Source organism: Erythrolamprus reginae, chromosome 1 (genome assembly GCF_031021105.1).
Source record: "Erythrolamprus reginae isolate rEryReg1 chromosome 1, rEryReg1.hap1, whole genome shotgun sequence".
Classification (NCBI taxonomy): Eukaryota; Metazoa; Chordata; class Lepidosauria; order Squamata; family Dipsadidae; genus Erythrolamprus; species Erythrolamprus reginae.
Window position 1 is genome coordinate 186,385,356 of NC_091950.1, and position 23,075 is coordinate 186,408,430.

The 23,075-nt window shown below is 36.6% G+C and overlaps 1 protein-coding gene across 1 annotated transcript in view; it reads left to right on the forward strand.

The window, feature by feature from the left end:
• Nucleotides 1–23,075, forward strand: part of SCN2A (sodium voltage-gated channel alpha subunit 2) — a 67,792-nt gene that overhangs the window by 37,887 nt on the left and 6,830 nt on the right. Inside the window, 6 exon segments of the mRNA XM_070737200.1 lie at nt 11,418–11,538; nt 12,833–12,987; nt 14,141–14,314; nt 18,043–18,165; nt 21,193–21,474; nt 22,312–22,365. Of these exon segments, the coding sequence (XP_070593301.1) occupies nt 11,418–11,538; nt 12,833–12,987; nt 14,141–14,314; nt 18,043–18,165; nt 21,193–21,474; nt 22,312–22,365 (909 nt within the window).

Genomic DNA, 23,075 nt, shown 5'->3' on the forward strand with positions numbered 1-23,075 from the left:
CTGGAAGTGCACATTTTGCACGTTTCTGGTCATTCCCAGGTTAAACTTGTCTGCGCACGCCCAGAGGGTTATTTTCTCATACATTTCACTCCGATGAATGGATTTCAAGCTGGAGGACTGGTTTGGGGACATATCCAGCAGGTCATCACTGCTGGTTCAGCAAGCGAGGGGAAATTCCCACTGCCGCTTCTAGAGAACCGGCAACAGAGAAACCCACCTCTGTTCTACATCATCACCCAACTTCTCACAACTGAAGATTCTTTTATCCTGAGTTACCAGCCTCTCTTTCTGGAGCGGCATTCTGGAGCAGGGGTTTTTTTTCTTTGTACTTGGGAGGCTGAAAGAGGCAGAGAGAAAAAGAAAATAATGTTTCCACACAAATACTTTCAATCAATACTTTTTGAGAAATTAGAAAGTTTCCATTCACCATTTTAATCCTCCCATCATTTATCACTATTTCTTCCATTATTTTCTCTATAAATGATAAAATGAAAATAACTGTGCATTCTCTTCTAATTACTACTTCTCCTTACTACCAGTGGGTGTCTCCATTCAGAGTCTCTCAGAAACAAAATCTAATAACTTTAATTATCCATTCTGAAGATTGCTGGTGGTAAATCTGTGCTTGATTTCCAAAGGAGAGATTTAGACCACAGTTTCTTTTCAAGAATTATCTATATGAAGGAAAGGAAAGATTTGGGAAAGGGGCTACTACTCAACTCATAATATTACTGCTCTTATTGAGAAGTTGTAGTGTTTCATCAAGGATTGTGTTTCCTTTTACTCCTGACTTGCATTGCACCATGTGGTGACAGGCTTCTAATCAAAAGAAAAGCCTAGTGGGATTTTAATAGCCTCTGAGAAAGCACAATAAGACCTTTCATGTTCCTCATCCACAGAAAATTCAACGAACCCTTAAGCTCGTGCTTAAATTTTATAGAGACATCAGTGAGAATAGAATAGAATTTTTATTGGCCAAGTGTGATTGGACACACAAGGAATTTGTTTTGGTGCATATGCTCCCAACGTACATAAAATAAAATATACATTTGTCAAGAAAACATATAACTTTCCTTTCATATATATATTAATTAGATTTAATTCTGATTTTTTTTTCATACAAGTAACAAAAATTATCAAAATTGACTTCGGACTCATGCCTAATTCTTTGTGCTTCTGTAAGCTATTCATCTATGGATAATGTGTGTAGCCCATGTTAATAATAACAAATAATTGGAACTGCCTTGGCAAGTATTCCTGGCAATAAAATGTGTGGCCTGCTGTTAGAAAACTCAGTTATGCAAAATTTTCCATAATTAATTTGTCATTATGTTAGTCAACCCTGGTCTTAGTTTCTTGATCTTAATTTTTTTAAATGTTTGTTTATTTATAAAGTCTCCTCCTCCCATCTCACAGGGTAAGTTATTTTGGCGAGCAAGTAGAGAGTGAAGTCCACTTGCATTAATTCCAGTGTGCAGAAATTTAAATCCGGATCCAGTTCATATTTTGGTTGACATAAGATGGATAGATGACATTTGTTTATAATGTTTGATTGTGAAACTTTAGCTCATGTTTTTTGCTGAATACTAACAGTAAGGCTAGGTCTTTAAAGTATATATGAATATTCCTGCATGATTTTTAAACAAATTGTAAGTCTTCAAGTAAACTTTCCAATTCAATAAGTCAGTATAATTTTTGTCTTAAAATTTCACTTCCATTTCTTCTTGGTTCCTTAAGATGAATTCTAAGACTGAGCAGCGCATGCTATTAAGGCCAATCTGGCAATTCTTCATATAAAAATAAGCACCTTTTTGTTGTTATATATATTTTTAAGAAAAATAGTCATTTTGTAAGTCAAATCATACCACCTACCCGGAGTTAAACACCAAGATACTGTATGCAAATTTATTTCCTACCATTCTTACTTCTCGCAGGATTAAAATCAAGCTGGATCATTCAAGAATGCAACTCTGGTGCTTTTTTGTCAGACAGCATCGAACAGCACCAATATTACACAGGTTACTTAAGCAAGTTCTACCTCTGTATGATATTTTTTAAATGGGTAGTGACTGGCCTGCATGCTAACCTGCCATCTCCCTTCCCCATTCATTGCAATACTATAGAAACCTCACTGCTATTCCCCGCTGAGTCACATGACTCACACCATAGCATGGTCAGGCAGTACTGGCAACTAGTATATTTGTAGGATTCTAGACTCTAATTCACCTGTGTTTTTTACCATACAATTTTAGCAATGCGAACAAACTGCATGCAATGTATTCAACTTTGAAAGCATTTGTTTAGCTTAATTCTGGAGTGAACTTTATTCTACTTAATATTATACACTGTTGGATTATTTTCATCCTTTTTTTCTCTTTAATGAGGATCATTTAATAAATCTGAATGCCACGTATTACCGATTTTTTGACATTCAGTTACATATTTATATTTTTTTTAAATCACCTCAGCAATGCTAATTTTTTTCAATGGAAGTATGTTGACAAAGTAGTAACAGTGCCAACCAACAGTTCCTCTCATTGACTTTGGGAATGAAAAAAAATTGCAAGTTTTTTGTGCCAAAGAAATTTTTATTAACTATAGCACAAATGGCTTTCATCAGGTCCCCTCTGATAGATTTTTAAAGTAAACATTCACCTCCTTGTTCATAGGAATGTTGATTTGTACACATGAATCCAAGGCTCATCCCTCTGTCCCACATTTCACTTTTTTTCTCTGCACATATCTTCAGAACAAGTCACATTTAACAAGATACAATTTAGCCCTGAGACTTGTATACCAATCCAAAAACTGTCAGTTCTACACAAAATTAATGGGAAACTGTGAACACATTTAGAGAGATTCATTGAAAATCTGGTTCCACACAGTCCATATGAAATAACGCATACTCTTCCAGATACATTATTCTTAGCACTGGAATGCATTCCTCTTTCTCATGTGTGGAAATATAACAAGCATATACGAGTCTAAGGAGAGGGGCGGCATACAAATCTAATACATAAATAAATAAATAACGCATACTCTTCCAGATACATTATTCTTAGCACTGGAATGCATTCCTCTTTCTCATGTGTGGAAATATAACAAGCATATACGAGTCTAAGGAGAGGGGTGGCATACAAATCTAATAAATAAATAAATACTTCAACTAAAAAGCAGGCACAAATTTGCTTCTTTATGCTCAAAATTTTTAAGAATTTGATATGTTATTTTATTGCACTGAAATAAAAGTCTTCCTATATACATCAGAGATAATGAAATAATGTCATTTCAAAGTTTATAATCACTATAATTTAAAAAAGCAAAAGGGGGGGTATTTTATAAATAGAACCACTTTAAAACTATTGACTATATTGCTTGCCCCTGTGTTGACAATTCATAATTCAAATGTTAACAAACATGATACACTCTATAAACAATCCATTCTATAAACAGTCTATAATACACTCTATAAACAGTCCAAATCAAATTAAGATTTTTCCCTTTCCTTATAGTGTTATAATCATTAGCCACCATTCACGCTGAAGATAAAAATCTCCACTAGTTTACATAATGATTAATTTTTTGGACTGCAACAAAAACTAGTCACAGCATGGACAGTCCTGACTTTTCTTGGTGTAATACACAAGAAACTAGACATTGCCTTCATGTTTTGTCAATTTCCTAGTCTAATCTGGATGTTTCTAGAAGATTCTTATCTCAACTTTTATCCAGAGTTTATCCTGCTCAGATTTCTAAATTGGCTAAGTATTGTCCCCAAGCTGCGTTAAGAAAGAATGATTTCCTTTAAGTTAAGTTTCTTCTCCTCAGATATATGATAAATATAAATAATCAAACAGTTTCTATATGTTGTCTTCTAAATCCCATCATTCTGTTGTAGTCCCCATTTAGCCTCTTCTCCCATTACTCCCTTTCTCTAATTTCTAATTTTAATTAAAGAATATAACATGAAGAGTTCTTTTTAACATTTTGCATAAAATTTTATTTTTTAAAAAAAATCTTTCAAAGTGATGAATATGAATACAACAATGAGAATCATAGCAGTAGTTTATTTTATTTTATTTTTTATATAAAAAGGGCACTTTCAGAATGCTTTAATTAGGCTGGTTCGCTGCTTTCTGAAACTAATTAGGCTGGTTCGCTGCTTTTCTAAAAGTATTCCCTGGCAATCATGCTTAACTCTGATATTAGCTTCACTTTTCTAAACTGAAAAGCGGTTTCCTTTTGGAATGTCATTTTGCTGAGTGAATGAAAGCATGTTAACAAAGTTGATGTGTATTTGAAGAAGAATATTTCCTAATTGTATCTGTGTATCTTTTATTGGTATATGACAGATTTTCGAAAATTATCAAAATTAACAATAAAAATATATCACAATATATTCATTACACAATTAGCAATGTATAATCTAATGCATGTGTTATGTAGAAAGAAATAACATGTTAATATTTATATAGCCTCTGAACTTTAATAACATTTTTAATGTGGCCTATTTCCCATTATAAATTGTTTGGGTAAAATGCCAGTCATGGCATGTTTCATAAAGGATGGTGGCGGTTGACATTCTATTTTAACAATTATTTTAAAATTAGAGGGTGGGGAGGTCAGTCTGGAATCTTAACAAAGCAATCCTATCTTTTTATTCTTAAGTAGTAGCTGGATACCTGTGCTTCACTACGAAACTCTATGATTTGGCTTGATAAATCAACAGTTAAACCTTGAAAATTAGTGAGTAGTTACATTCTATCTTGATACATTGACACTTAAAGCTTGAAAATTTATGTAGGATGTGTAATTTCCTAATATCAGAGCATGTTAATATAAGACAACTGGCAGTTGGAATAGAGTTATTCTCAGATGGGGAGGGGGTGTAGTATATCACAGGCCGGATGAGTCATGCGCTGGTCACACCCACACCCGGTTTAGCGAAGAGGTAGCATCAGAGCGTGTTAGTATAAGGCAGCTGGCTGGTGGAACAGATTTCTTTTCAGAGGGAAGGAGGTAGAACTTCTAACTCCTTAGCATCAGAGCATGTTAATATAATAATGTATAAGAAATACTAATGATCTGATGGTTATCCTTTCTTAATGAGCATCTAGAAACCAAGGGGAACATACATGCCAAGTTTCAAGTGCGTAGGCTTTACAGTTCTGGACATTTTATGATGAGTGAGTGGTATTTGGCTTTTATATAGAGAGATGAAGTCCCATTGAATTGAAATATGTTCATGTGCTATTTTGGGGTCTTCATATAAATGAGAGTGTTCCTCACAAAAGAAAAATAATTAGTATACTTGTTTAGTGAATGCTTAACATCTAAATGCAATGCAAGATTTATTGTTCTCCCACGAATTCTTTCAGTTAGATTGGGCTGAGAGACCATGAGTTTCCATAAGAAGAGACTACAATTTGGGTTTGCCCTTTCATAGTGTAATACCTGAACCAACACCTGAAACCTAAATATAATCTTAAATTATTTACAGCTATTATATATTCTTTTTGCAATTCTAACTATTGGGGGTAATAAATTTGCTGCGGAATGTGCATACCAAAAGTAAGTAGTCTTAGCAATAGAAAGCAGAAGAAATAGTCTTGAAGGACAGGATGAAGAGCTACTACTAAAACAACTACTCTTAAAGTCTAAGAAGGGCAAAACTATGAGCTAAAAAAGAACTATGGCAGGAATATAACCTGAGTAAATGTCTCATATGAGACATTCCCTACTTTTCATGAAGATAAGAAAAATGAGGGGAAGCACATTAAGATTTGCAAGATTTTGTTATATAACTTCACAATAAAAATAGTCCTACAACTCTACATAATATTGGATCACTAGTTTACCTGAAAGGGTAACATCAACAATTTCAATATTGTCTGGACTTCGCAATGTCTTTTCTAGAGTAATCTAAGTTTAATCTAAGTTTCTAGATTAAACTGCCAGGTCAACTGTATATGCTCAGTAGGTTTTGATGGCTTTGTGTAAGGTGGCATATTGGCCTAATACCATGATAGTGAACCTATGACATGCAGGCCACAGGTGGCATGCAGAGTCATATCTGAGGGCACATGAGATGTTGCCTTTTGCCAGCTCCAGCACACATGTGCACACTGGCCAGCTGATTTTTGGCCTTCTGGTGGGCAAGGGTGGGCTGGTTTTGCCCTCCCAAGGCATCAGGAAAGCCTCCAGAGCTTGTGGATGGTGAAAAACAGGCCCAATAGGACTAATGAAATGTTTTTCCCTAAACTTCTGGTAGGCCCATTGGCCCCATTTTTCACCATGCACAGGTTCTGGGGGCTTTCCTGGAGCCTGGGGAGGGTGAAAAACAGCCCAACATACCTACTGGAAGTCTGGAAGCTTCAGTGAGGCCTGTGTGCATGCGCGGGCAGAACAGCACCAGGGTTGTGCATGCATAAGTGGGGGGAGGGCATTGCATTATGGGTTCTCCATCACTGGCCTAATATATGATAAAACGGGCAAGTGTGACTCAACAGTAATATTGGGTATTCATTCAGAGACAGGGTGCAATTACATAATGTGTGGCATTTGCATTACTATGATTTTGATGGCTTTGGTATAAGAGCAAAATACAAAGAAGTCTAATGTCTCTTTGGTTGTTTAATAATACATGCATGAATGTATAAGGAACTCTTGTAGTGAAAACAAGAGTTTATTGCCTAGCGACATAAATGCGAATGTACCTTTGTATGTAGACAATAGCATGCTGTTGGCAGAGAACCCCTATGATTTGCAGTGAAAGAGATTATACAAGGCATCAAGAAATATGAATCTAGTAATCAGTTATTCAACTACCAAGATAGTCATGTTGAAGTGGGGAAAAACCTAAGAGAATGGTTGCAATGTATATATTGTAACAAAACCTAAAGCAAATTGTTGAATGTATGTACTGTTGGTAAAATTTAAGAAAAATGAGTGGAGATGTTTTAAGATATCAAATGTTGGCAGCCAGTAGTGGATTGTTTTTGGTTTGTTTTAAACAGTAAAGGGCTACCAAATTTTTTTACTACCACACTGTGGGTGTGGTTTATGCAGGACACCCTGCATTTTCTTTCAACATCTTTCAGTGCAAATTGGGTGCTCTGGGGTGGAGCCCCATTTTCGCTACCCCACTGCGTTCCCCCCCCATACGGGCAATAGCCCACCCCTGGTTGTGAATAATGAATATTGGTTAGAAGAAGCAAAAGAGTTGGTTTGTGAAGTATGTTCTTGTCTACTTGTTGAATTAAATGAGAGTAGGAGAAGTCAGGAGAAATATCGTGGTAAGCTGAATGCATTGCACACAAGTGTGTGTTGTAAAAAAAATAAGAAAAGATAGGATCAAGAATAAACCAGTAGTGAATGAGTGTAGAATGAATAGAAAGTTGAATATTAGTCTGAAAGAAGCATGATAAGCTGCTTTAGTCATATTAAACAGAACAAAGGAGGCTCTAATTACAACAATATACAAAGGAAGAATGAATGAGTCAAGAGAAAAGTGAAAGCAGAAAATTGTTGTTGAATTGATCCTCAAAAAGAAAGAGAGGACAAATTTAACAAGATAAAGTTATGTTTAAATCAGTCTATGGATGTACAAAGATCACTTGTAAATATTAGAAAGTTTAGAAAGGCAGAATGAATGGTTTATATTTCTTTTTTTCTTAGTTGATGTTTTTAATTTATTTGGTTTACTCTTTCTTAACCCCTTTCTGCATTCTGCAAGGAAAAATGTGATACGTATGTATGAATATATGGCACTGTGTTCATCTGTGCTATGACTTGGTTATCTTATTTTCTTAATAGCTGTCCTGGTCCATAGCTCCAGCTGAAGTGTTTGAAGATGGGTAGTTGATCACCCTTATCCTTTGTACTCTTTCTGAGCTTACAGCAGGGCTATGGAGGCACACCTCCAATTTAACATCTCTATCGGTCAGTAGCATGAGCAGAGCTCAAATGCTTTGGGTCTTTTGTTTTCATAATGGTTTGGGTTCTATGCAGCATCTAACTCAGATGTTGTGGTTATTATTTAAAAAAACACCATCTTTTCCACTGAGAATAATTTTTAAAAGCCTAAATTTGCAATTCATTGATTGTAAATTCCTAGGCTAGATATAAGAGTACTTCCTTGCATGATATCAGTTTCTCTAATTTTTCCCTGATCTTTTTGCTTGCACATGAAATACACAACATACTAATATAATGAAAGACTTGCAGATAAAGGTAATTAAACAAAAAAAGAAAAGAAAAGGTCAAATTTGGATATGTGGTTTGTTTTACCTCATTGCTTATGAAACAATATACAAAACGTATTTTACCACTTTATTGAAATGAATATCTGAAATATACCATCTTCTTTTCTGGAAAGCAAAAAGATGCCTATTGTTTATTTTGATTTTGGCTTTTATGCTCCTGTTGCTGTAACAATAGTGCTATAAAACAGGGATGGAATGATGCAAGCAAACTGCTACACATGATTTGATGTTTAAACATAGAATATACATAACTAATATCATAAAACAAGATTGCAATTTATGCTTCAGCCCAACAATGGTCATGGGCACAAGAGTTTTCATATAAATAGAGAAATTTAGTGCATCTGAATAATCTCCATTTATTGCAGTTTTTATATAAGATATTGCATCTGGCATTTACTATGCAAGTAGATTGGACTTTTCTAGTAGAATGAATGTAGTAGTGAATGCTATAATTCCTGTATATACTTATTTCATAAGTTGTACATTGTCCACTGGAATATTTTTGAGTTGCTTGAGATACGCATATGCATAATTGTGCAGCTTTACTTAGAAGCCAGACACTGATTTCAACACAATACACTATAAATGTATATGATAGAAATTTCACTCAGTACCTCAGCATGGTAGAATATATCTTTATGATTAGCATTACTTGATTATGTGCCATATCTTGAGTATAATATGTGGAAATGATTCTTATGCAAAACCTATTCTTAGATGTAATTGGAAGGCAAAGAAACAGTATTCTTATAATCATGTACTTCACAAATGGTGATGTACAATAAAATATCAAAAACTTCTGAATACAAAGGCATAATGAAACTGACTCTCAGAGTAATATGATTTTTTGAAATGTTATTTTTTTGACTGGTTTTCATAATGTGCCAGTTGATCGCAGAAGCCTGTTTGGACCATGTGATCAAGAAGTTATATTCTAATTAATTTTAGTTAGACTATTACTGGTACTTAAAGCATAATTCTAGATTTTCATAACTAAAAACTCAATGGAAAGTATCAAAAATTATAAATTTTATGATTATTTTTAATACAGTCAGTATAAAATAATTATCTGTACCCTCAAAAATATATAATGATGAATGAATATGCATTGTTTGTATTTCCATTATATCTCTGCTACATGACATTAATAAGATTATTTTTTTATTTTCTATAATTCATACATGTTATGAATACAATAGCATGTTCTCTAAGCAGTAATATATACTTTGTTTACTGACAGTGATATATTTCAGAACTTGATTTTCTTTGTAATGCAAAATTAATCCCCTAATATTGGTTTATATAACAACTAGGAGAATTGAGCTTGTAAAGTGACTAGTTCTGGTTTGTTTCTTGCTGTAACATTTCAAAATTTGAGTAAAAATAAGCTCTTGTTTACTGCAGGGTGTAATTGTTTGAAGCATTCTAGGAATAGTTTGCAGTAACCAACAACCAACATGAAATTCTAAATATTTTTAAGAAACAAATGTTCAATTGCAAACTGACTGAAATAAGCCAGATATTTTCCTCCCTAACAAAATAGACATCCTAAGAATTATCCTTGAGGTGGCAAAAACTTAGACTGACAAATGTTCCGTTCTAATCATGATTCTGTCCTTGATCTTTAAAAGCATTTGATCACCTTAAAAAGACACAAGAGTATCAGAGGAATATATTTTACACATCTTGAGGCTCCTCTTGGATGGTTTCAGAATAAAGGGCGGGATGGGGGAGAGATGTTGCTTTAATCATTGGTGCAGAAAAGGAAGGCTTAAGCTGTTTCTTTCAGTGGGCTGGGGTTAAGATGCAAGCATTATCCTTGGGGACACTGTAAAAAAAAAGAGAGATTGCCTGATGTTTGTGCTGTGGTTAAGTACAAATGGAGAGAGATTACAATCACCTATTTTTATTGACAAAACTGTTCAGATCATCCAAAGTGTTTTCAGTAAGTTATAAAAGGTAACTAAATCTTTCTGCTGTTTATAAAATTAACATCTCAAGCTGGAGCAGAACGAACATGGTAAAGTACTTTCTCCATCAAACTAATATTTAAGCTGGTTAGAGTTCACAAAACCCACTTGATGCCTATGAATAAATGCCTATAGTTTTACCTTATTTGAAAAAAAAAAAGACTGATACAAGTATGTGACAATTCACCATCTGCTTACATCATTCCCACATAAGGTTAGTTAATTACCAGTGCAGCCAATTTGTTAATGTTATACACGTTAATAACATTGTACAAGGCTAAAAATGACATGATCTCTACTTTTATTCGCAATGGTACTCATTATGGGTTGTGCCTTGCTGTGCCTCTTATGGGGGCACAACATTCATTTCTCTGAACAGGATCAGGAAACCGGTTAAAAGCTTAGTCAAAAGCATTTCTCATCATGAGGGTAAAACCTCTCTTCCAAAACAGGTCAACTTTGCATTTTAAATGCTATGCCAAATAATATACTTGTACATTTCATTATGTACTCAAAGGACATATATGTGTACCATGCAAGAATAAAAAGTAGTTTTTAAATGCACAGTCATTTGTGCAAGTGCATTGCCAACAGAGAATGCAAAATAATGGCTCTTGCTCTGAAATTAATATGCTGCTTTCCTTTCTGAATTACAGAAACTTAGAAGTACATATAGTACACACTTGATAATTTATGTTTTCATGTCAGTGGGAAGTAACCGGTTAAATATGGTTTGCTGCTTATGCATATTCTATCTGCATCAGACATGAAAATGCTGCTTTCAATTTTTGGTTGGTTTGGTCATAATTTTGGGGAGATGCTACAATTCATACTGCTCTTATTTTACCTCCTTTGAATAATCCGTTAGCTATCATTCATGCTAAATAAAGCATTTCTGAATTTTTAATTCTGTATTTGGCTCACGGTGTTAACAAATTTGGTTCCAAATTGGGATTCCTATTATGAATATAACAATGCATCATGGAGAAATCCATGTGAATAAAATATCTTTATACTTCCATGTTCAGAAAATAAATAAATTGGTATTAATATACGCATAGGCTAATTCAATTTTTATTTCAAAATTTTTAAATAAAAAGAGAGCATTCTGGAATGTCCTAAGCATATCCAAAGCCATAACAAACAAAACTGTCATTAACAGTTTTTTATTCATTTGCAGAAACTAAATGCAACTAGTTCATCTGAAGGTAGTACAGTTGATGTTGGACTTCCCCAAGTTGGAGAACAACCTGAAGCTGAACCTGAAGAATCTCTTGAACCAGAAGCCTGTTTTACAGAAGGTGAACAATGTAAAATATTACAAATCTTTCAGTGACTGTGTTAAGGGCCCGGATCTAGCAAAAGACACAACTGGCATACAAAAGGAGTTGTTCAAAGGCCTTCCTAGTTGTTCTGCCTGACTGGCTCGGCAATGCGTAATAGTCCAGTGAAAAGAAATCAAACACATACGTGCTCTGCTAATCAGCAAACTTGTATTAGATACACAAAAATAGCTTACTAAAAAAAAAAACAGTTCTTAATGTCCAAAAACAATGCAAGGCTTACTTCAGCTGCATACAAAAAAAACCACAGGGAAAAACAAACAAACAAAGACAACCTGGAATGAGCAAAGACGTTTCAGGAGTCCTTTTGAATCTTTGAAGCAAACAGCAAGTCCCATAGTTTTCACCTCCCACTTGTCTGACAAAGCTGGGTTGAAAACTCCAACAGCACAGAAACTTCGAAGCAGGAGCCACAAAACAACACAGATAAACAGCCACAGTTTGCCTTGGCCCTTGTTCCCTTTTTATCCCTTTAGCCCTCATTAAGGGAACCACACCCAACCCAGGTGCTCCTCTCATGATTTGTAATACTCCTTAAAGCGATCCCTTCTTTGCATAGCTCTTCGGCTACGAATCAAGGTATTGATCTGCAGACAAACTGAGCAAGGACAGACTGAGGGACTGCAGGCCAAATCCCCTGGGCTGTCTGCTGAATCCTCCTGGCTGTCTGCCACATCTTCCTGGCTGTCTACCACATCTTCCTGGCTGTCAGCCAGGCTTTCACATTCACTTTGTGCCACGTCTCTCCCATCTGTGGGAGCAACAGCTGGCCCAGGCCCAAACACAACACTAGTCACAGCTGTTTCTTCAAGCAAGAGCTGTGATTCTAGGAAGACACCCATATTGTGCACCATTCTTGAAGGGAGTGGTGAAACCCCATTCAGGATAGAATATTTCCAAATCTGGACGTTTCAAATACCCAGAGCCATATCATCTTCATTGGATTGAGTCAGAGACAGTTCCTCCCCATCCAAACATCCTGGCACTGGAACAGAATCATCTGCAACACATGTATACAAAGTTTCAGTTGTGACAAATAATTTCCTTTGGGCATAGTTGAAACTATCCTATGATTTTGATAATATAGTAGATTTCCAAAGCATCATTTCAAATTTAAACCAATTAATTTCAGAATGAGAAGAACGGGCTCCAAAACCATCTGCTGGTTTAAGAGTATATTCTGCTCAAGACATGTAGCATTATAACTATTATTCTGTTTTCATTTGCTATATCATTTTGCATATTTTGCCAGGCTGCATCCGGAAATTCAAGTGCTGCCAAGTCAGTGTAGAAGATGGGAAAGGAAAACTGTGGTGGAATCTCCGGAAGACTTGTTACAAAATCGTAGAACATAATTGGTTTGAGACTTTTATTGTCTTCATGATTCTCCTTAGCAGTGGTGCTCTGGTAATTTTTAGAACTTGAAAACCGTTCATTATCATAGAGATTTAGCATAGGAAAGAACCCAGACACATAATTATCTGAAAACCTCTGAATTTTTAGCAGGGATTATCTTTTTTATGAGTCAGAGCTATTCCTAAAGTAGTATGATTTTATTACTTAATTGTTAGAGTTGTATCCCACCTTTCAGTCAGGAACTTAAGGTGCTACCCGTAGCTTTCTGTCCTACCATTTTTTCCTCACAATTACACCTCTACAAGTATATTTGACTGACAGAGCAATTAGTCACACAGTCACAGTGAATATATGTATTTCAGGGTAGACTTGAAGCTGGGTTTTTTTAGTGCCAGTTAAATATGTGCCTTTTTGTACCAAAATGGTTTTCAATACATATTTTTCCTTTAAATTGTTCCATATAATATTCCTACAGAAGAGGGTTGATTTTTGATGCTGTTTCAATCCCAAATAGCTTTACAGAGCAGATGCATGCTTTTATTGTAAAGTTGTTTTTTTTCTAAAAATGAGATCTGTTAATCCCAGTTAAACAATATGGTCACAATAATATTAGATTTTTAAATTGTTCCAAATGGGATAGCAATTCATACTTATATACTGGATTCATACTAGAACAGTCTTTTAAAATCCATTGGTATTGCTCTGTGATGGATTAGAGAAGGAAATGATCACTTCAATTTTTTTTAGGTTTAGGACTTTAGGTCTAAAGTTAGAAGTAGCATGACATTTGGCTTTGCCCATTTTATTTTTAATGTAGCTTTAACAGAAGAAACATAAGGGGCTGCATATGATTAAACAGCTTTATTTAGCTTAGTTTGTGAAATTAGGGAGTAGAATGCCAAGGAGATAGCTTAATTTAATTAAAGATGCCAGTGATTGGATTTGCTAATGCACTACATATAAAACATGTCATCAGCCACCAAGGCATGGCTTCTACCAATAAACTCTATAAAGCAGACTCTATAAGTATCAAAACAGATGCTTTTTATATTTTTATCATATTTTGATTTAATAAATATATTGATTAAAGTGAATCATTTGAGCCTTTCAATAGAAAGAGGGAAAGATTGGTTTTAGATCTAGAATTGGAACGCAACAATAAATAATACTAAAACCAGGGGTTGGGGGGAACTTCTCTCCCCAGGCTTTTGAAGACATATACATTGAGCAGCGCAAAACTATCAAGACCATACTGGAATACGCGGACAAGGTCTTCACCTACATCTTTATTTTAGAAATGCTTCTGAAGTGGGTGGCTTATGGCTTTCAAGTCTATTTTACAAATGCCTGGTGCTGGCTGGATTTCCTCATTGTTGATGTAAGTATTTTTTTTTAATCAATTAATACATTGTAGCATGAATTTTTATAAGAATCATTGGATATACAATAAACGCAGTACTTTTGGTAAAGGAAAGCCTCTGCTTTCAACTGGACGGATGATGTTCAGTAGAATTGGGTGGCATATAAATTTAATAAAATAAACGAATAAATAAATTGCCACTGAGTGAAGTTTCCATGGTGAAACAGAACTTCTGGAACCAGAAATCTAGAGAGAGAGGTAGAAGTATGGTGCCCCTTTCAGTAGGAAGCTTGAAATGAGATGTGACAAGACATCTGTAGATTTACAAAAATTAAAATATTAAATTAAATATAATATTCATGGAAAGAAGTAAAGAATAAGACATTTCTCCTCACTCCACTACCTTTGATACCTGATTCCTTTTCAGCTAAGCATGTGAGTGGTGGGTAGGAACAAGTGGGCAGGCACGGGAAAAAAGTCCACACTTGTGCTAGTAGGAGCAAGGGATACTTTACCCCATCTCTTTGGAAAGGAAAAAAAAGATACCAAGCTCAAGGGATCTAAAGGGTCAAAACTTCTACCTTTGGAAAGAGAAAGAGGGAAAGAGGCGGGACAAGAAGGAGATGATGTTGGAGGAAGGTCTAAAAGAAGTGGACCTTAATCATGAACCGCAAAAAGTAAGACTGCACATTCTAGAACAGTTAAAGCAGGGGTGTCAAACTCATATCATGTTGGCATCATGTGATATATCGGGACTCCCCCACTTCTCTAAACCAGGTAGAGGTGAGGCCAGCACATGATGGATCAGGACTGTGGTCCACACACCTGAGTTAAAGGAAAGTCAAAGTAACTTTGTCTCTACTTTCATATGTGCAGATTCTGATTTATATATAATTCTCTTCTTTTCATAAATCTTTGAACCTTATTACCAAAGATGCTTCCAAGAACACCATACAATCTTATTTTTCTTTCGTATTATTTTTAGGAAGAATAGTTTTAACCTCATGTCTGTGACTTCAGCCATGTTTTAGGAATATTTTGGTATGATTGGTCTCTTAAATTGGGGTTTTTTAGATTACTATTTAATATTAGATTTGTTACATTGTTTTTTTATTGTTGTTAGCCACCCCGAGTCTTTGGAGAGGGGCGGCATACAAATCTAAATAAACTAAACTAAACTAAACTAATATTTTCCCAGCAAGCATCTCATTTCACAGGAGGCTGATTAATCTGAAAGGAGAAGGTTTTATATTTTTAACAATATTTATCATATTTATATAGCTGCCCATCTCACATGAAAGTGACTCTGCACCACCTACAGCACTTAACAATCACATAAAACCTTTACAATTAAAATAACAAAAAGGCACATAAAACAGGGGAGGAGTAATATTAACTGCAGTAAGGGAGCTATCACAAAAGCCATTGCAAAATCGCCTTCAGCCCTTGGGTCCTCCAGGCCTAATAACATTGCCAGGTTTTGAGAGACTTGCAAAATATTGAGAGGAATAAACGGTTACCAGTATAAATGATTATGATTGCCTGTAAAGTTTAACTTATAATTAACACTTGATTTATTCTTTTGACTCCCAGGTGGCTTTTCCTCTAGCACATGTCTCAAGCTCATATTAGTTACAGGAGACAGCACTATAGATTTTAACTCACCTTAATCATTCTCTCATTTCTGTGATTTACCAGAATGGACTATGGGATTCCTATCTATCCCACGCACTTGGGTGAAGCAAAGGGAAAAAGCTGCTGTGCTAAAGCAGATAGCAGACCAGATGGTATAAAAAAACAAAGGATTTGCAGTAGAGAAGTAACCTCTTCAGGGATTGAGCACTTGCTGTTTCAAATGTCCAAATGTGAGGACATTATACTTGTGGTTCCTCAAGTCAGGAACATGTCAAAAACTGAAAGGAGTAAGCCAAAAATACTTAGGGGTTGGTGAAATACTTAGGAGTTTATTGAGTAATAATAGAACCCTACCTCCTTTTTTTAACAATATTGAGATATTAGTTTGCTTGTTTGAGACAGCAGAAGACATAAACTAGCATAAGGTTGAAAAGCAGGAAATTGTTAAATCTGGTAAAAAATATTTATTGCTGTATAATGGATTCAGCATATAATTGATTCAGATCTGCCAACTGACTTTATAAGAAGTGTAAATTTTAAGCAAAATTTGGAGCAAACTTTGGAATAAATTGAAAACCAGTTTGGCCTAGTCCAGTGATGGCGAACCTTTTTGTTCTCACATGCCAGAAAGGCACACCCATACACAATACAGTGTGCATGTCCATGCCCATGCCCATAATACAATCCATGCCCCACCCCCCTGCACATGTGCATGTGACCCCGCTGTACCGCATTTTTGGCACAGCAGGCCTCCCTGAAGCCTCCTGAGACAAAAAAAATAGAGCTCGGGGGGATGCCGCACCCCCTGTGCGCCCCGTTTTGGGCCTAACTGGCCTCTGTGAAGCCACCTGGGATGAAAAAAGGAGCTCATGGGGAAACCGCAACACACACACACCATGCTCCCCCCCTCAAATGCCTATGCTGTTATGTTGGCCTTGTATGCAGCTTTATTCCTCTCTAGCATTCATCTCTATTGTCCTCTCTAGCATTCATCTCTATTGTTGATGCATTCCCTGCTTCTCTAGGATTTTATTATTATTATTTATTAGATTTGTATGCCACCCTTCTCCAAGGACTCGGGGCGGCTCTACCTGCTCCTATGAGGCACTTACTGTTCCTATTGGATATAGTTATCATCTCCATGACTTGTACAGTGTTTTAACTGCATTTTGATTAAACAATAGTGCTGCAGAGACCTGAAAATCAGCTGGCTGGGGGGAGGCAGAGACCTGAAAATCAGCTGGCTGGCGGGAGGCGCGAGTGGGCATGTGCAATGGAGCTCAGCTGGATGATGCCTCACCTGCTGGCAGAGAAACCTCTGCGTGCCACCTGTACACACATGCCATAAGCTCACCATCATGGGTCTAGTCCAGGGGTAGGCAAAGTTGGGTCTTCTATGACATGTAGATTTCAACTCCCATAATTCCTTTGCTAGCATGATTGGCATTCTGGGAGTTGAAGTCCACAAGTCTAGTGGTCTAGTCCATGGGTGTCAAACTCACAGCATCACATTGCATTATGTGACATATCACAGCATGTTTTTTCTTTCATTATTATTATTTATTAGATTAGATTTGTATGCCGACACTCTCCGCAGACTCGGGGCAGCATACAAATGCATCTCGGGTGGACATGGCCTGTGTGTAATGCATCTGGCCCGTGGGCCACCAGACTGACACCCCTCTCTAAGGCTAAGCCAGAGACTGTGAGTTTTAATCTTTGGTTTAGCCATGAAAGCCAGCTGGATCACCTTGGGCCAGTCATTTTCTTTCAGCCTTACTCACCTGCAGCATAGTTGTGGGGGAAATAGAAGGAAAGTGTGTTGGATATGTTTGCTGCCTTCAATTACTTGTAAAAATAATAAAAGCAGAGTACAAATAAATAAATATAAAAATTATAACCTTCAGAGTAGGACCAAATACTCTTTAGTTCATTGTCTTGCCTTCTCTTTCTTTGATTTTGCTCATTTTACTCCTCTGAACTTTGATTTTTTAAAGATAATTTTCAGCTAAAACAGACTGGGAAGAAGTGGCATTACCAGAAATTTTTTTGACATGCTGACTATTATTCACACAATAAATTACTTCTTTTCTTTTTTTATTCATGTATAGGTCTCTATCGTTAGCTTAACAGCAAATGCCTTGGGCTACTCTGAACTTGGTGCAATTAAATCTCTTAGGACTTTAAGAGCTTTAAGACCTCTAAGAGCCTTGTCACGGTTCGAAGGAATGAGGGTAAGAAAAATATGAAATAATATGCTTGAAGCAAATTATTTTCTTAAAGGTATACTGCAAATGTGTATCTCAAAGCCACTAGTTTAAATTTCATTCAAAAAATCAAGAGGTTGCATGGAGACAAGCTCCTTGGTTGATGGCCAATCCAGATCCTCGGATTAAATTTATACTTACCTGCAAAGAAATAAAGGGAGACTAGTATAAATCTATTTCAAGATGTTTAGCTTTCATCTGCTAGCTATACCCTTTCTGGAATTTGAACCTAGGCTACATACATATTAGGTAGATGTATTAACCTCTAAGACCGTGATGCTGAACCTATGGCATCAGTACATGGCCAGCTGATTTTCGGCCTTGGGGAAAGCCATTTTGCCCTCCGGACGAAGCTTCCCTGAAGCCCCGAAGGCAAAAAAAACCCTTCCTGGTGTTCTGCCGGGCTCTCTGGTATGAGCCTCCCGAAAATTCAAGGGTACAAATTTCAGACACACACACGTTTGAAAATTCAAAACAATGTTCTTTATCACAAAATTCAAAACAAATTAAGCACTCTTTTTGTATTGCAAAGAGCACTCATCCCAAAACAACCTGGTAGTTTGTACAAGTCCCTTAATCAGTCATTAAGTACTTAGCTTGCAGCTGTGAAGAAAAGTCACAGCCCTGCTTCTTCCATGAAGTGAAACACACACACACTTTGCTCTGCTTTGGTTTCAAAGTCATGAAAAATCAACAAAGTCAGCAAGGCAGTCCTGAAACACAACGATCAGATAATCTTCCACAACGGCCAAACCCACACGCTGCTATTTATAGCAGCAGCACTAATTACTGGAGCCCCACCCAACCACATGTGGCCTCATTTTCTCTTGTAATAATCCTTCAGTTGTTGCTTCCCATGCATCACTCTACGCATGCGTGGATGTGTCATTAATTCTTGTTCAGAATCCAAGGATGATACAGATGATTGATCTCCTCCTGGGCTGTCTGCCAAACTCCCCTCCTCCCTGTCACTCGTGCCTCCTTGGTCAGAGGCGACTTCGTCGGCAGATTCCACTGGGAGAAAAACAGGCCTGCGGCATATGGATGTCTCCCCCACATCCACCTCCACATTCCTTGGGGCAGAAGCTGGGCCAGAGCTAACCACAACACCTGGAAGCCCCAGAGGCAAAAAAAAATCACCCAATGGACAAACCAGAAGTTTTGGAAAACACACTTCTGATTTGCCATTGTGCTGTTGTTTACACTCCAGAGGATTCAGGGAATCTTTCTGCAACCCAAAGTGAACCCAAAGGGCATTTTCTGAACTTCCAGATTGCCTATTTGGGCAATTTTTCCACCTACCAGGCTTCAGAAAGGCCTGTGTGTATGCACGGGGGGCAGCGTGGGGGGGACATACATGGAGGGCAGGGAACAGGTTTGGGCAGGTGCACACATGCTAGCACACCCACATACCCCTTTTGGTATGGGAACCAAGAAAGGTTTGCCATCACTGCTCTAAGCCATGGGCTCTCCTCACTTTGTTAGCTATTCCAGGAGATATATTAAGTGTTTTTTATTAGGGCAACATGGTCCACACAAATATGGAACAAAGCACACTGCTTCCGTTTTTACCTTTCATCCCCAATCCAGGAGCCTTCACGGGCAGTTGCTTTCACAAGAGACTATTTTTGTGTTAAATTTATATTTACCAACAAAGAAATAAAGGGAGACTAGTATAAACTAGGAGAGCCTATGGCTTAGAGGTTAATATATCTAGCTAATATGTAAGCAGCCTGGATTCGAGTCCGAGAAGGATATCGCCAGCTGACAAGAGCTAAAAGGCTTAAAATACATCTATTCTAGTCTCCCTTTATTTTTTTTGTCAGTAAATATAAATTTAACACAAAAAATAATTTGTCATGAAAACTTCCTGCAAAGACTCCTGGACTGGGGCTGAAAGGTGAAAACGGAAGCTGTAAGCTCCGTCCCATAATTGGGTAGACCAGGTTGCCCTAATTAAAAAAACACCAAATCCTCGAAGTTCATATCCAAGGCAGGATATATATTAGTGAGAAATAACCACAAACCAATTATTTCCAGAATAGTTGCACAGATTTATCTAGCCCTTTTTGCAGCTGGTAAAGAAAATATTTTCTTTCCTGAAATATTTGGAGAACACATATGCATATGTTTCCAGGCTAACTCAGAACTGTAGCTACTTACTTTCCTGATGTGTTGTCAAGGTAACATATTAACCGGCTGGAAAATTATTTCTCACAAGCCTCTGTTGCTTCATTATGGCATCTGGACTGTCCTTCCCATTTGGCTACAGAGACTATAAGGAAGAGATGATTGAACAGGGTAATGATGATAACATTGAAGGTTATTTCATATTTAAATGCTAATATTTCTTTAGAATTCATTTTTCTCTGACTTGCAACTTGTTTCTCCAAATGTGTAAGAAAAGAGTATTTTTAGGGTTAGCGTACTGATAGAGTATTGCCCTGGAGGTTCAGTACATGCTCTACTACATGTTATGACCCTTCCACTTCAATTTTGTGAAGCTAAATTTTGCAAAATCTTTCTTCCTTTAATTTAAGCTTTCCCTAAATCTGTAATCTTCTTTGTTCAAACCAGTGTTTATAATCATAATGTATTATTACCATTACTAGAGTTGGGTTCCTCCCGGTTCGGACTAGTTCTATAGAACTGGTAGCAGGAATTTCCCCCCTCTTGCCAAACTGGGACTGATGGCCGTCTGGCCACACCCCCTAACCTGTTCTCTCACTGGCACCAAAAGCAGTGCCATCTTGTTTTTTGTTTCTGCGCATTTGCAGAAGCAGGCGCACACAACATGTGGCACGTGAGGAAGCAAACCAGCAGTGAGGTAAGTTAGAACCCACTCCTGCATTACTGCCTTCAGCTAAGATTAAATTTTGGCACACAATGGTCAAGAAGCAAAACTGTGAATCTGAAATTTCCCTTTTCATGTCTCACTTCAGAAAATAAGTTTTCACTTCTTTGGCTTCATGTGTTTATTTCTTTGTATTACAGGTAGTGGTGAATGCTCTCTTGGGAGCAATTCCATCTATCATGAATGTGCTTCTTGTATGTCTTATATTCTGGCTAATCTTTAGCATTATGGGAGTGAATTTGTTCGCTGGCAAGTTCTACCATTGTGTTAACACCACAACTGGGGAGATGTTCAGCACTGATGAAGTTGACAATCAGACTGAGTGTGAGAATCTCATCGAAAGAAATGAAACAGCCAGATGGAAAAATGTAAAAGTCAACTTTGATAATGTGGGACTTGGCTACCTTTCTCTGCTTCAAGTAGTAAGTAGTTATTCTACTGTATGTAACCTATATACGGTACTTACAAAATAACCTTATGAAAGTTCATTATATATTATAATATAAAATTCAAGGTATTACATAACTATTTAATACATAAATTTTTTCTTTCTATGTTAAAATTTGTACAATTTTATTTTCTCTCTTTAGCAGGTTTTTCTTTTAGAAAATTCCATCACTGTCAGTCACTTTACAAATGATTCAGCTGCCAGGTTTTGAAATGGATTACTGTAATTTGCATTATAGGTGGCATCCCTTAATCTTTTTCTTTTAAGATCTTCTCTAAAATACACTAATAAAATTTTTGTGTACCATATAAATCATATCTTACACATGAACTAAAATGATCATTACTAAAATACAGATGCACCTGTGATAGGTCATTTATTTATTTCACTACACATCAAGCAATCTCACTCGCCCCTATTTAATAAAGGAAATTATCCATAAGCAGAGAAGAGACAATTGGATAGAGACAATGGCTGTTTTTAGAGCTATAATAGTCTAGCAATGGAGGCTAAACAGAACGCAACTCTGGGTGAAATTCAACCTGACGAGAAATTACCTGTCTTTTTTTATTTCTTGTAACACAATCTGGTACCAACTCCTCAAGATTTCTTCAGAATAGAGTGTATGTGGGTTGAAAGGCTTGATGGACATAATGTATGCATCTGCAGATTCATGAAATGTAACTGGCGGGGGGGGCATGGAGTCTTCTAAAAGACATTTGCAATTTACACAACATGAACATTTAGGAATTATTTACTGTATGCTTTTAGTCCCTTGCTTAAAATATAATCATCTGACTTCTGCTTGCAGGCCACTTTCAAAGGCTGGATGTACATCATGTATGCAGCTGTAGATTCACGAAAGGTAAGTATGCTATTGGGCAGGGAAACCAGTATTGGACTGCAAAAATGCGATTGACTACAGGATGGCAGAGAAGAGATACATAACATTTGCTTTTTTTTGGTACCATCTTGTAATTGCTTGGTAGCCCAAATGCAGTGGGTTTACTAAATGGATACTTGCATCCATATCCTCCATCGCTACTCATCAAATCAGCAGAAGTATCATCTGATACTTTTTCAAATTAAGTCTAGTAAAGTAGGATTAAAGCAAACTTGCCATTGATTGTAGTGTTTGTCTGCTTTCTTTTCTTTTTCAAAGAGGTAAGGTTATGGCTGGAAGATACTTCTGTGTGCTTGTTTGCTTGATTGTTTCCCAGGGTAATTTACCTTAGGGAGAATTTAAGAAGTAAGAATGGAGTCATAATGGTCCAAAGACGGGCTACAAGAATGGTGGAAGGTCTTAAGCATAAAACGTATCAGGAAAGACTTAATGAACTCAATCTGTATAGTCTGGAGGACAGAAGGAAAAGGGGGAACATGATTGAAACATTTAAATATGTTAAAGAGTTAAATGAGGTTCAGGGGGGAAGTGTTTTTAATAGGAAAGTGATCATAAGAACAAGGGGGCACAATCTGAAGTTAGTTGGGGGAAAGATCAAAAGCAACATGAGAAAATATTATTTTACTGAAAAAGTGGTAGATCCTTGGAACAAACTTTCAGCAGATATGGTT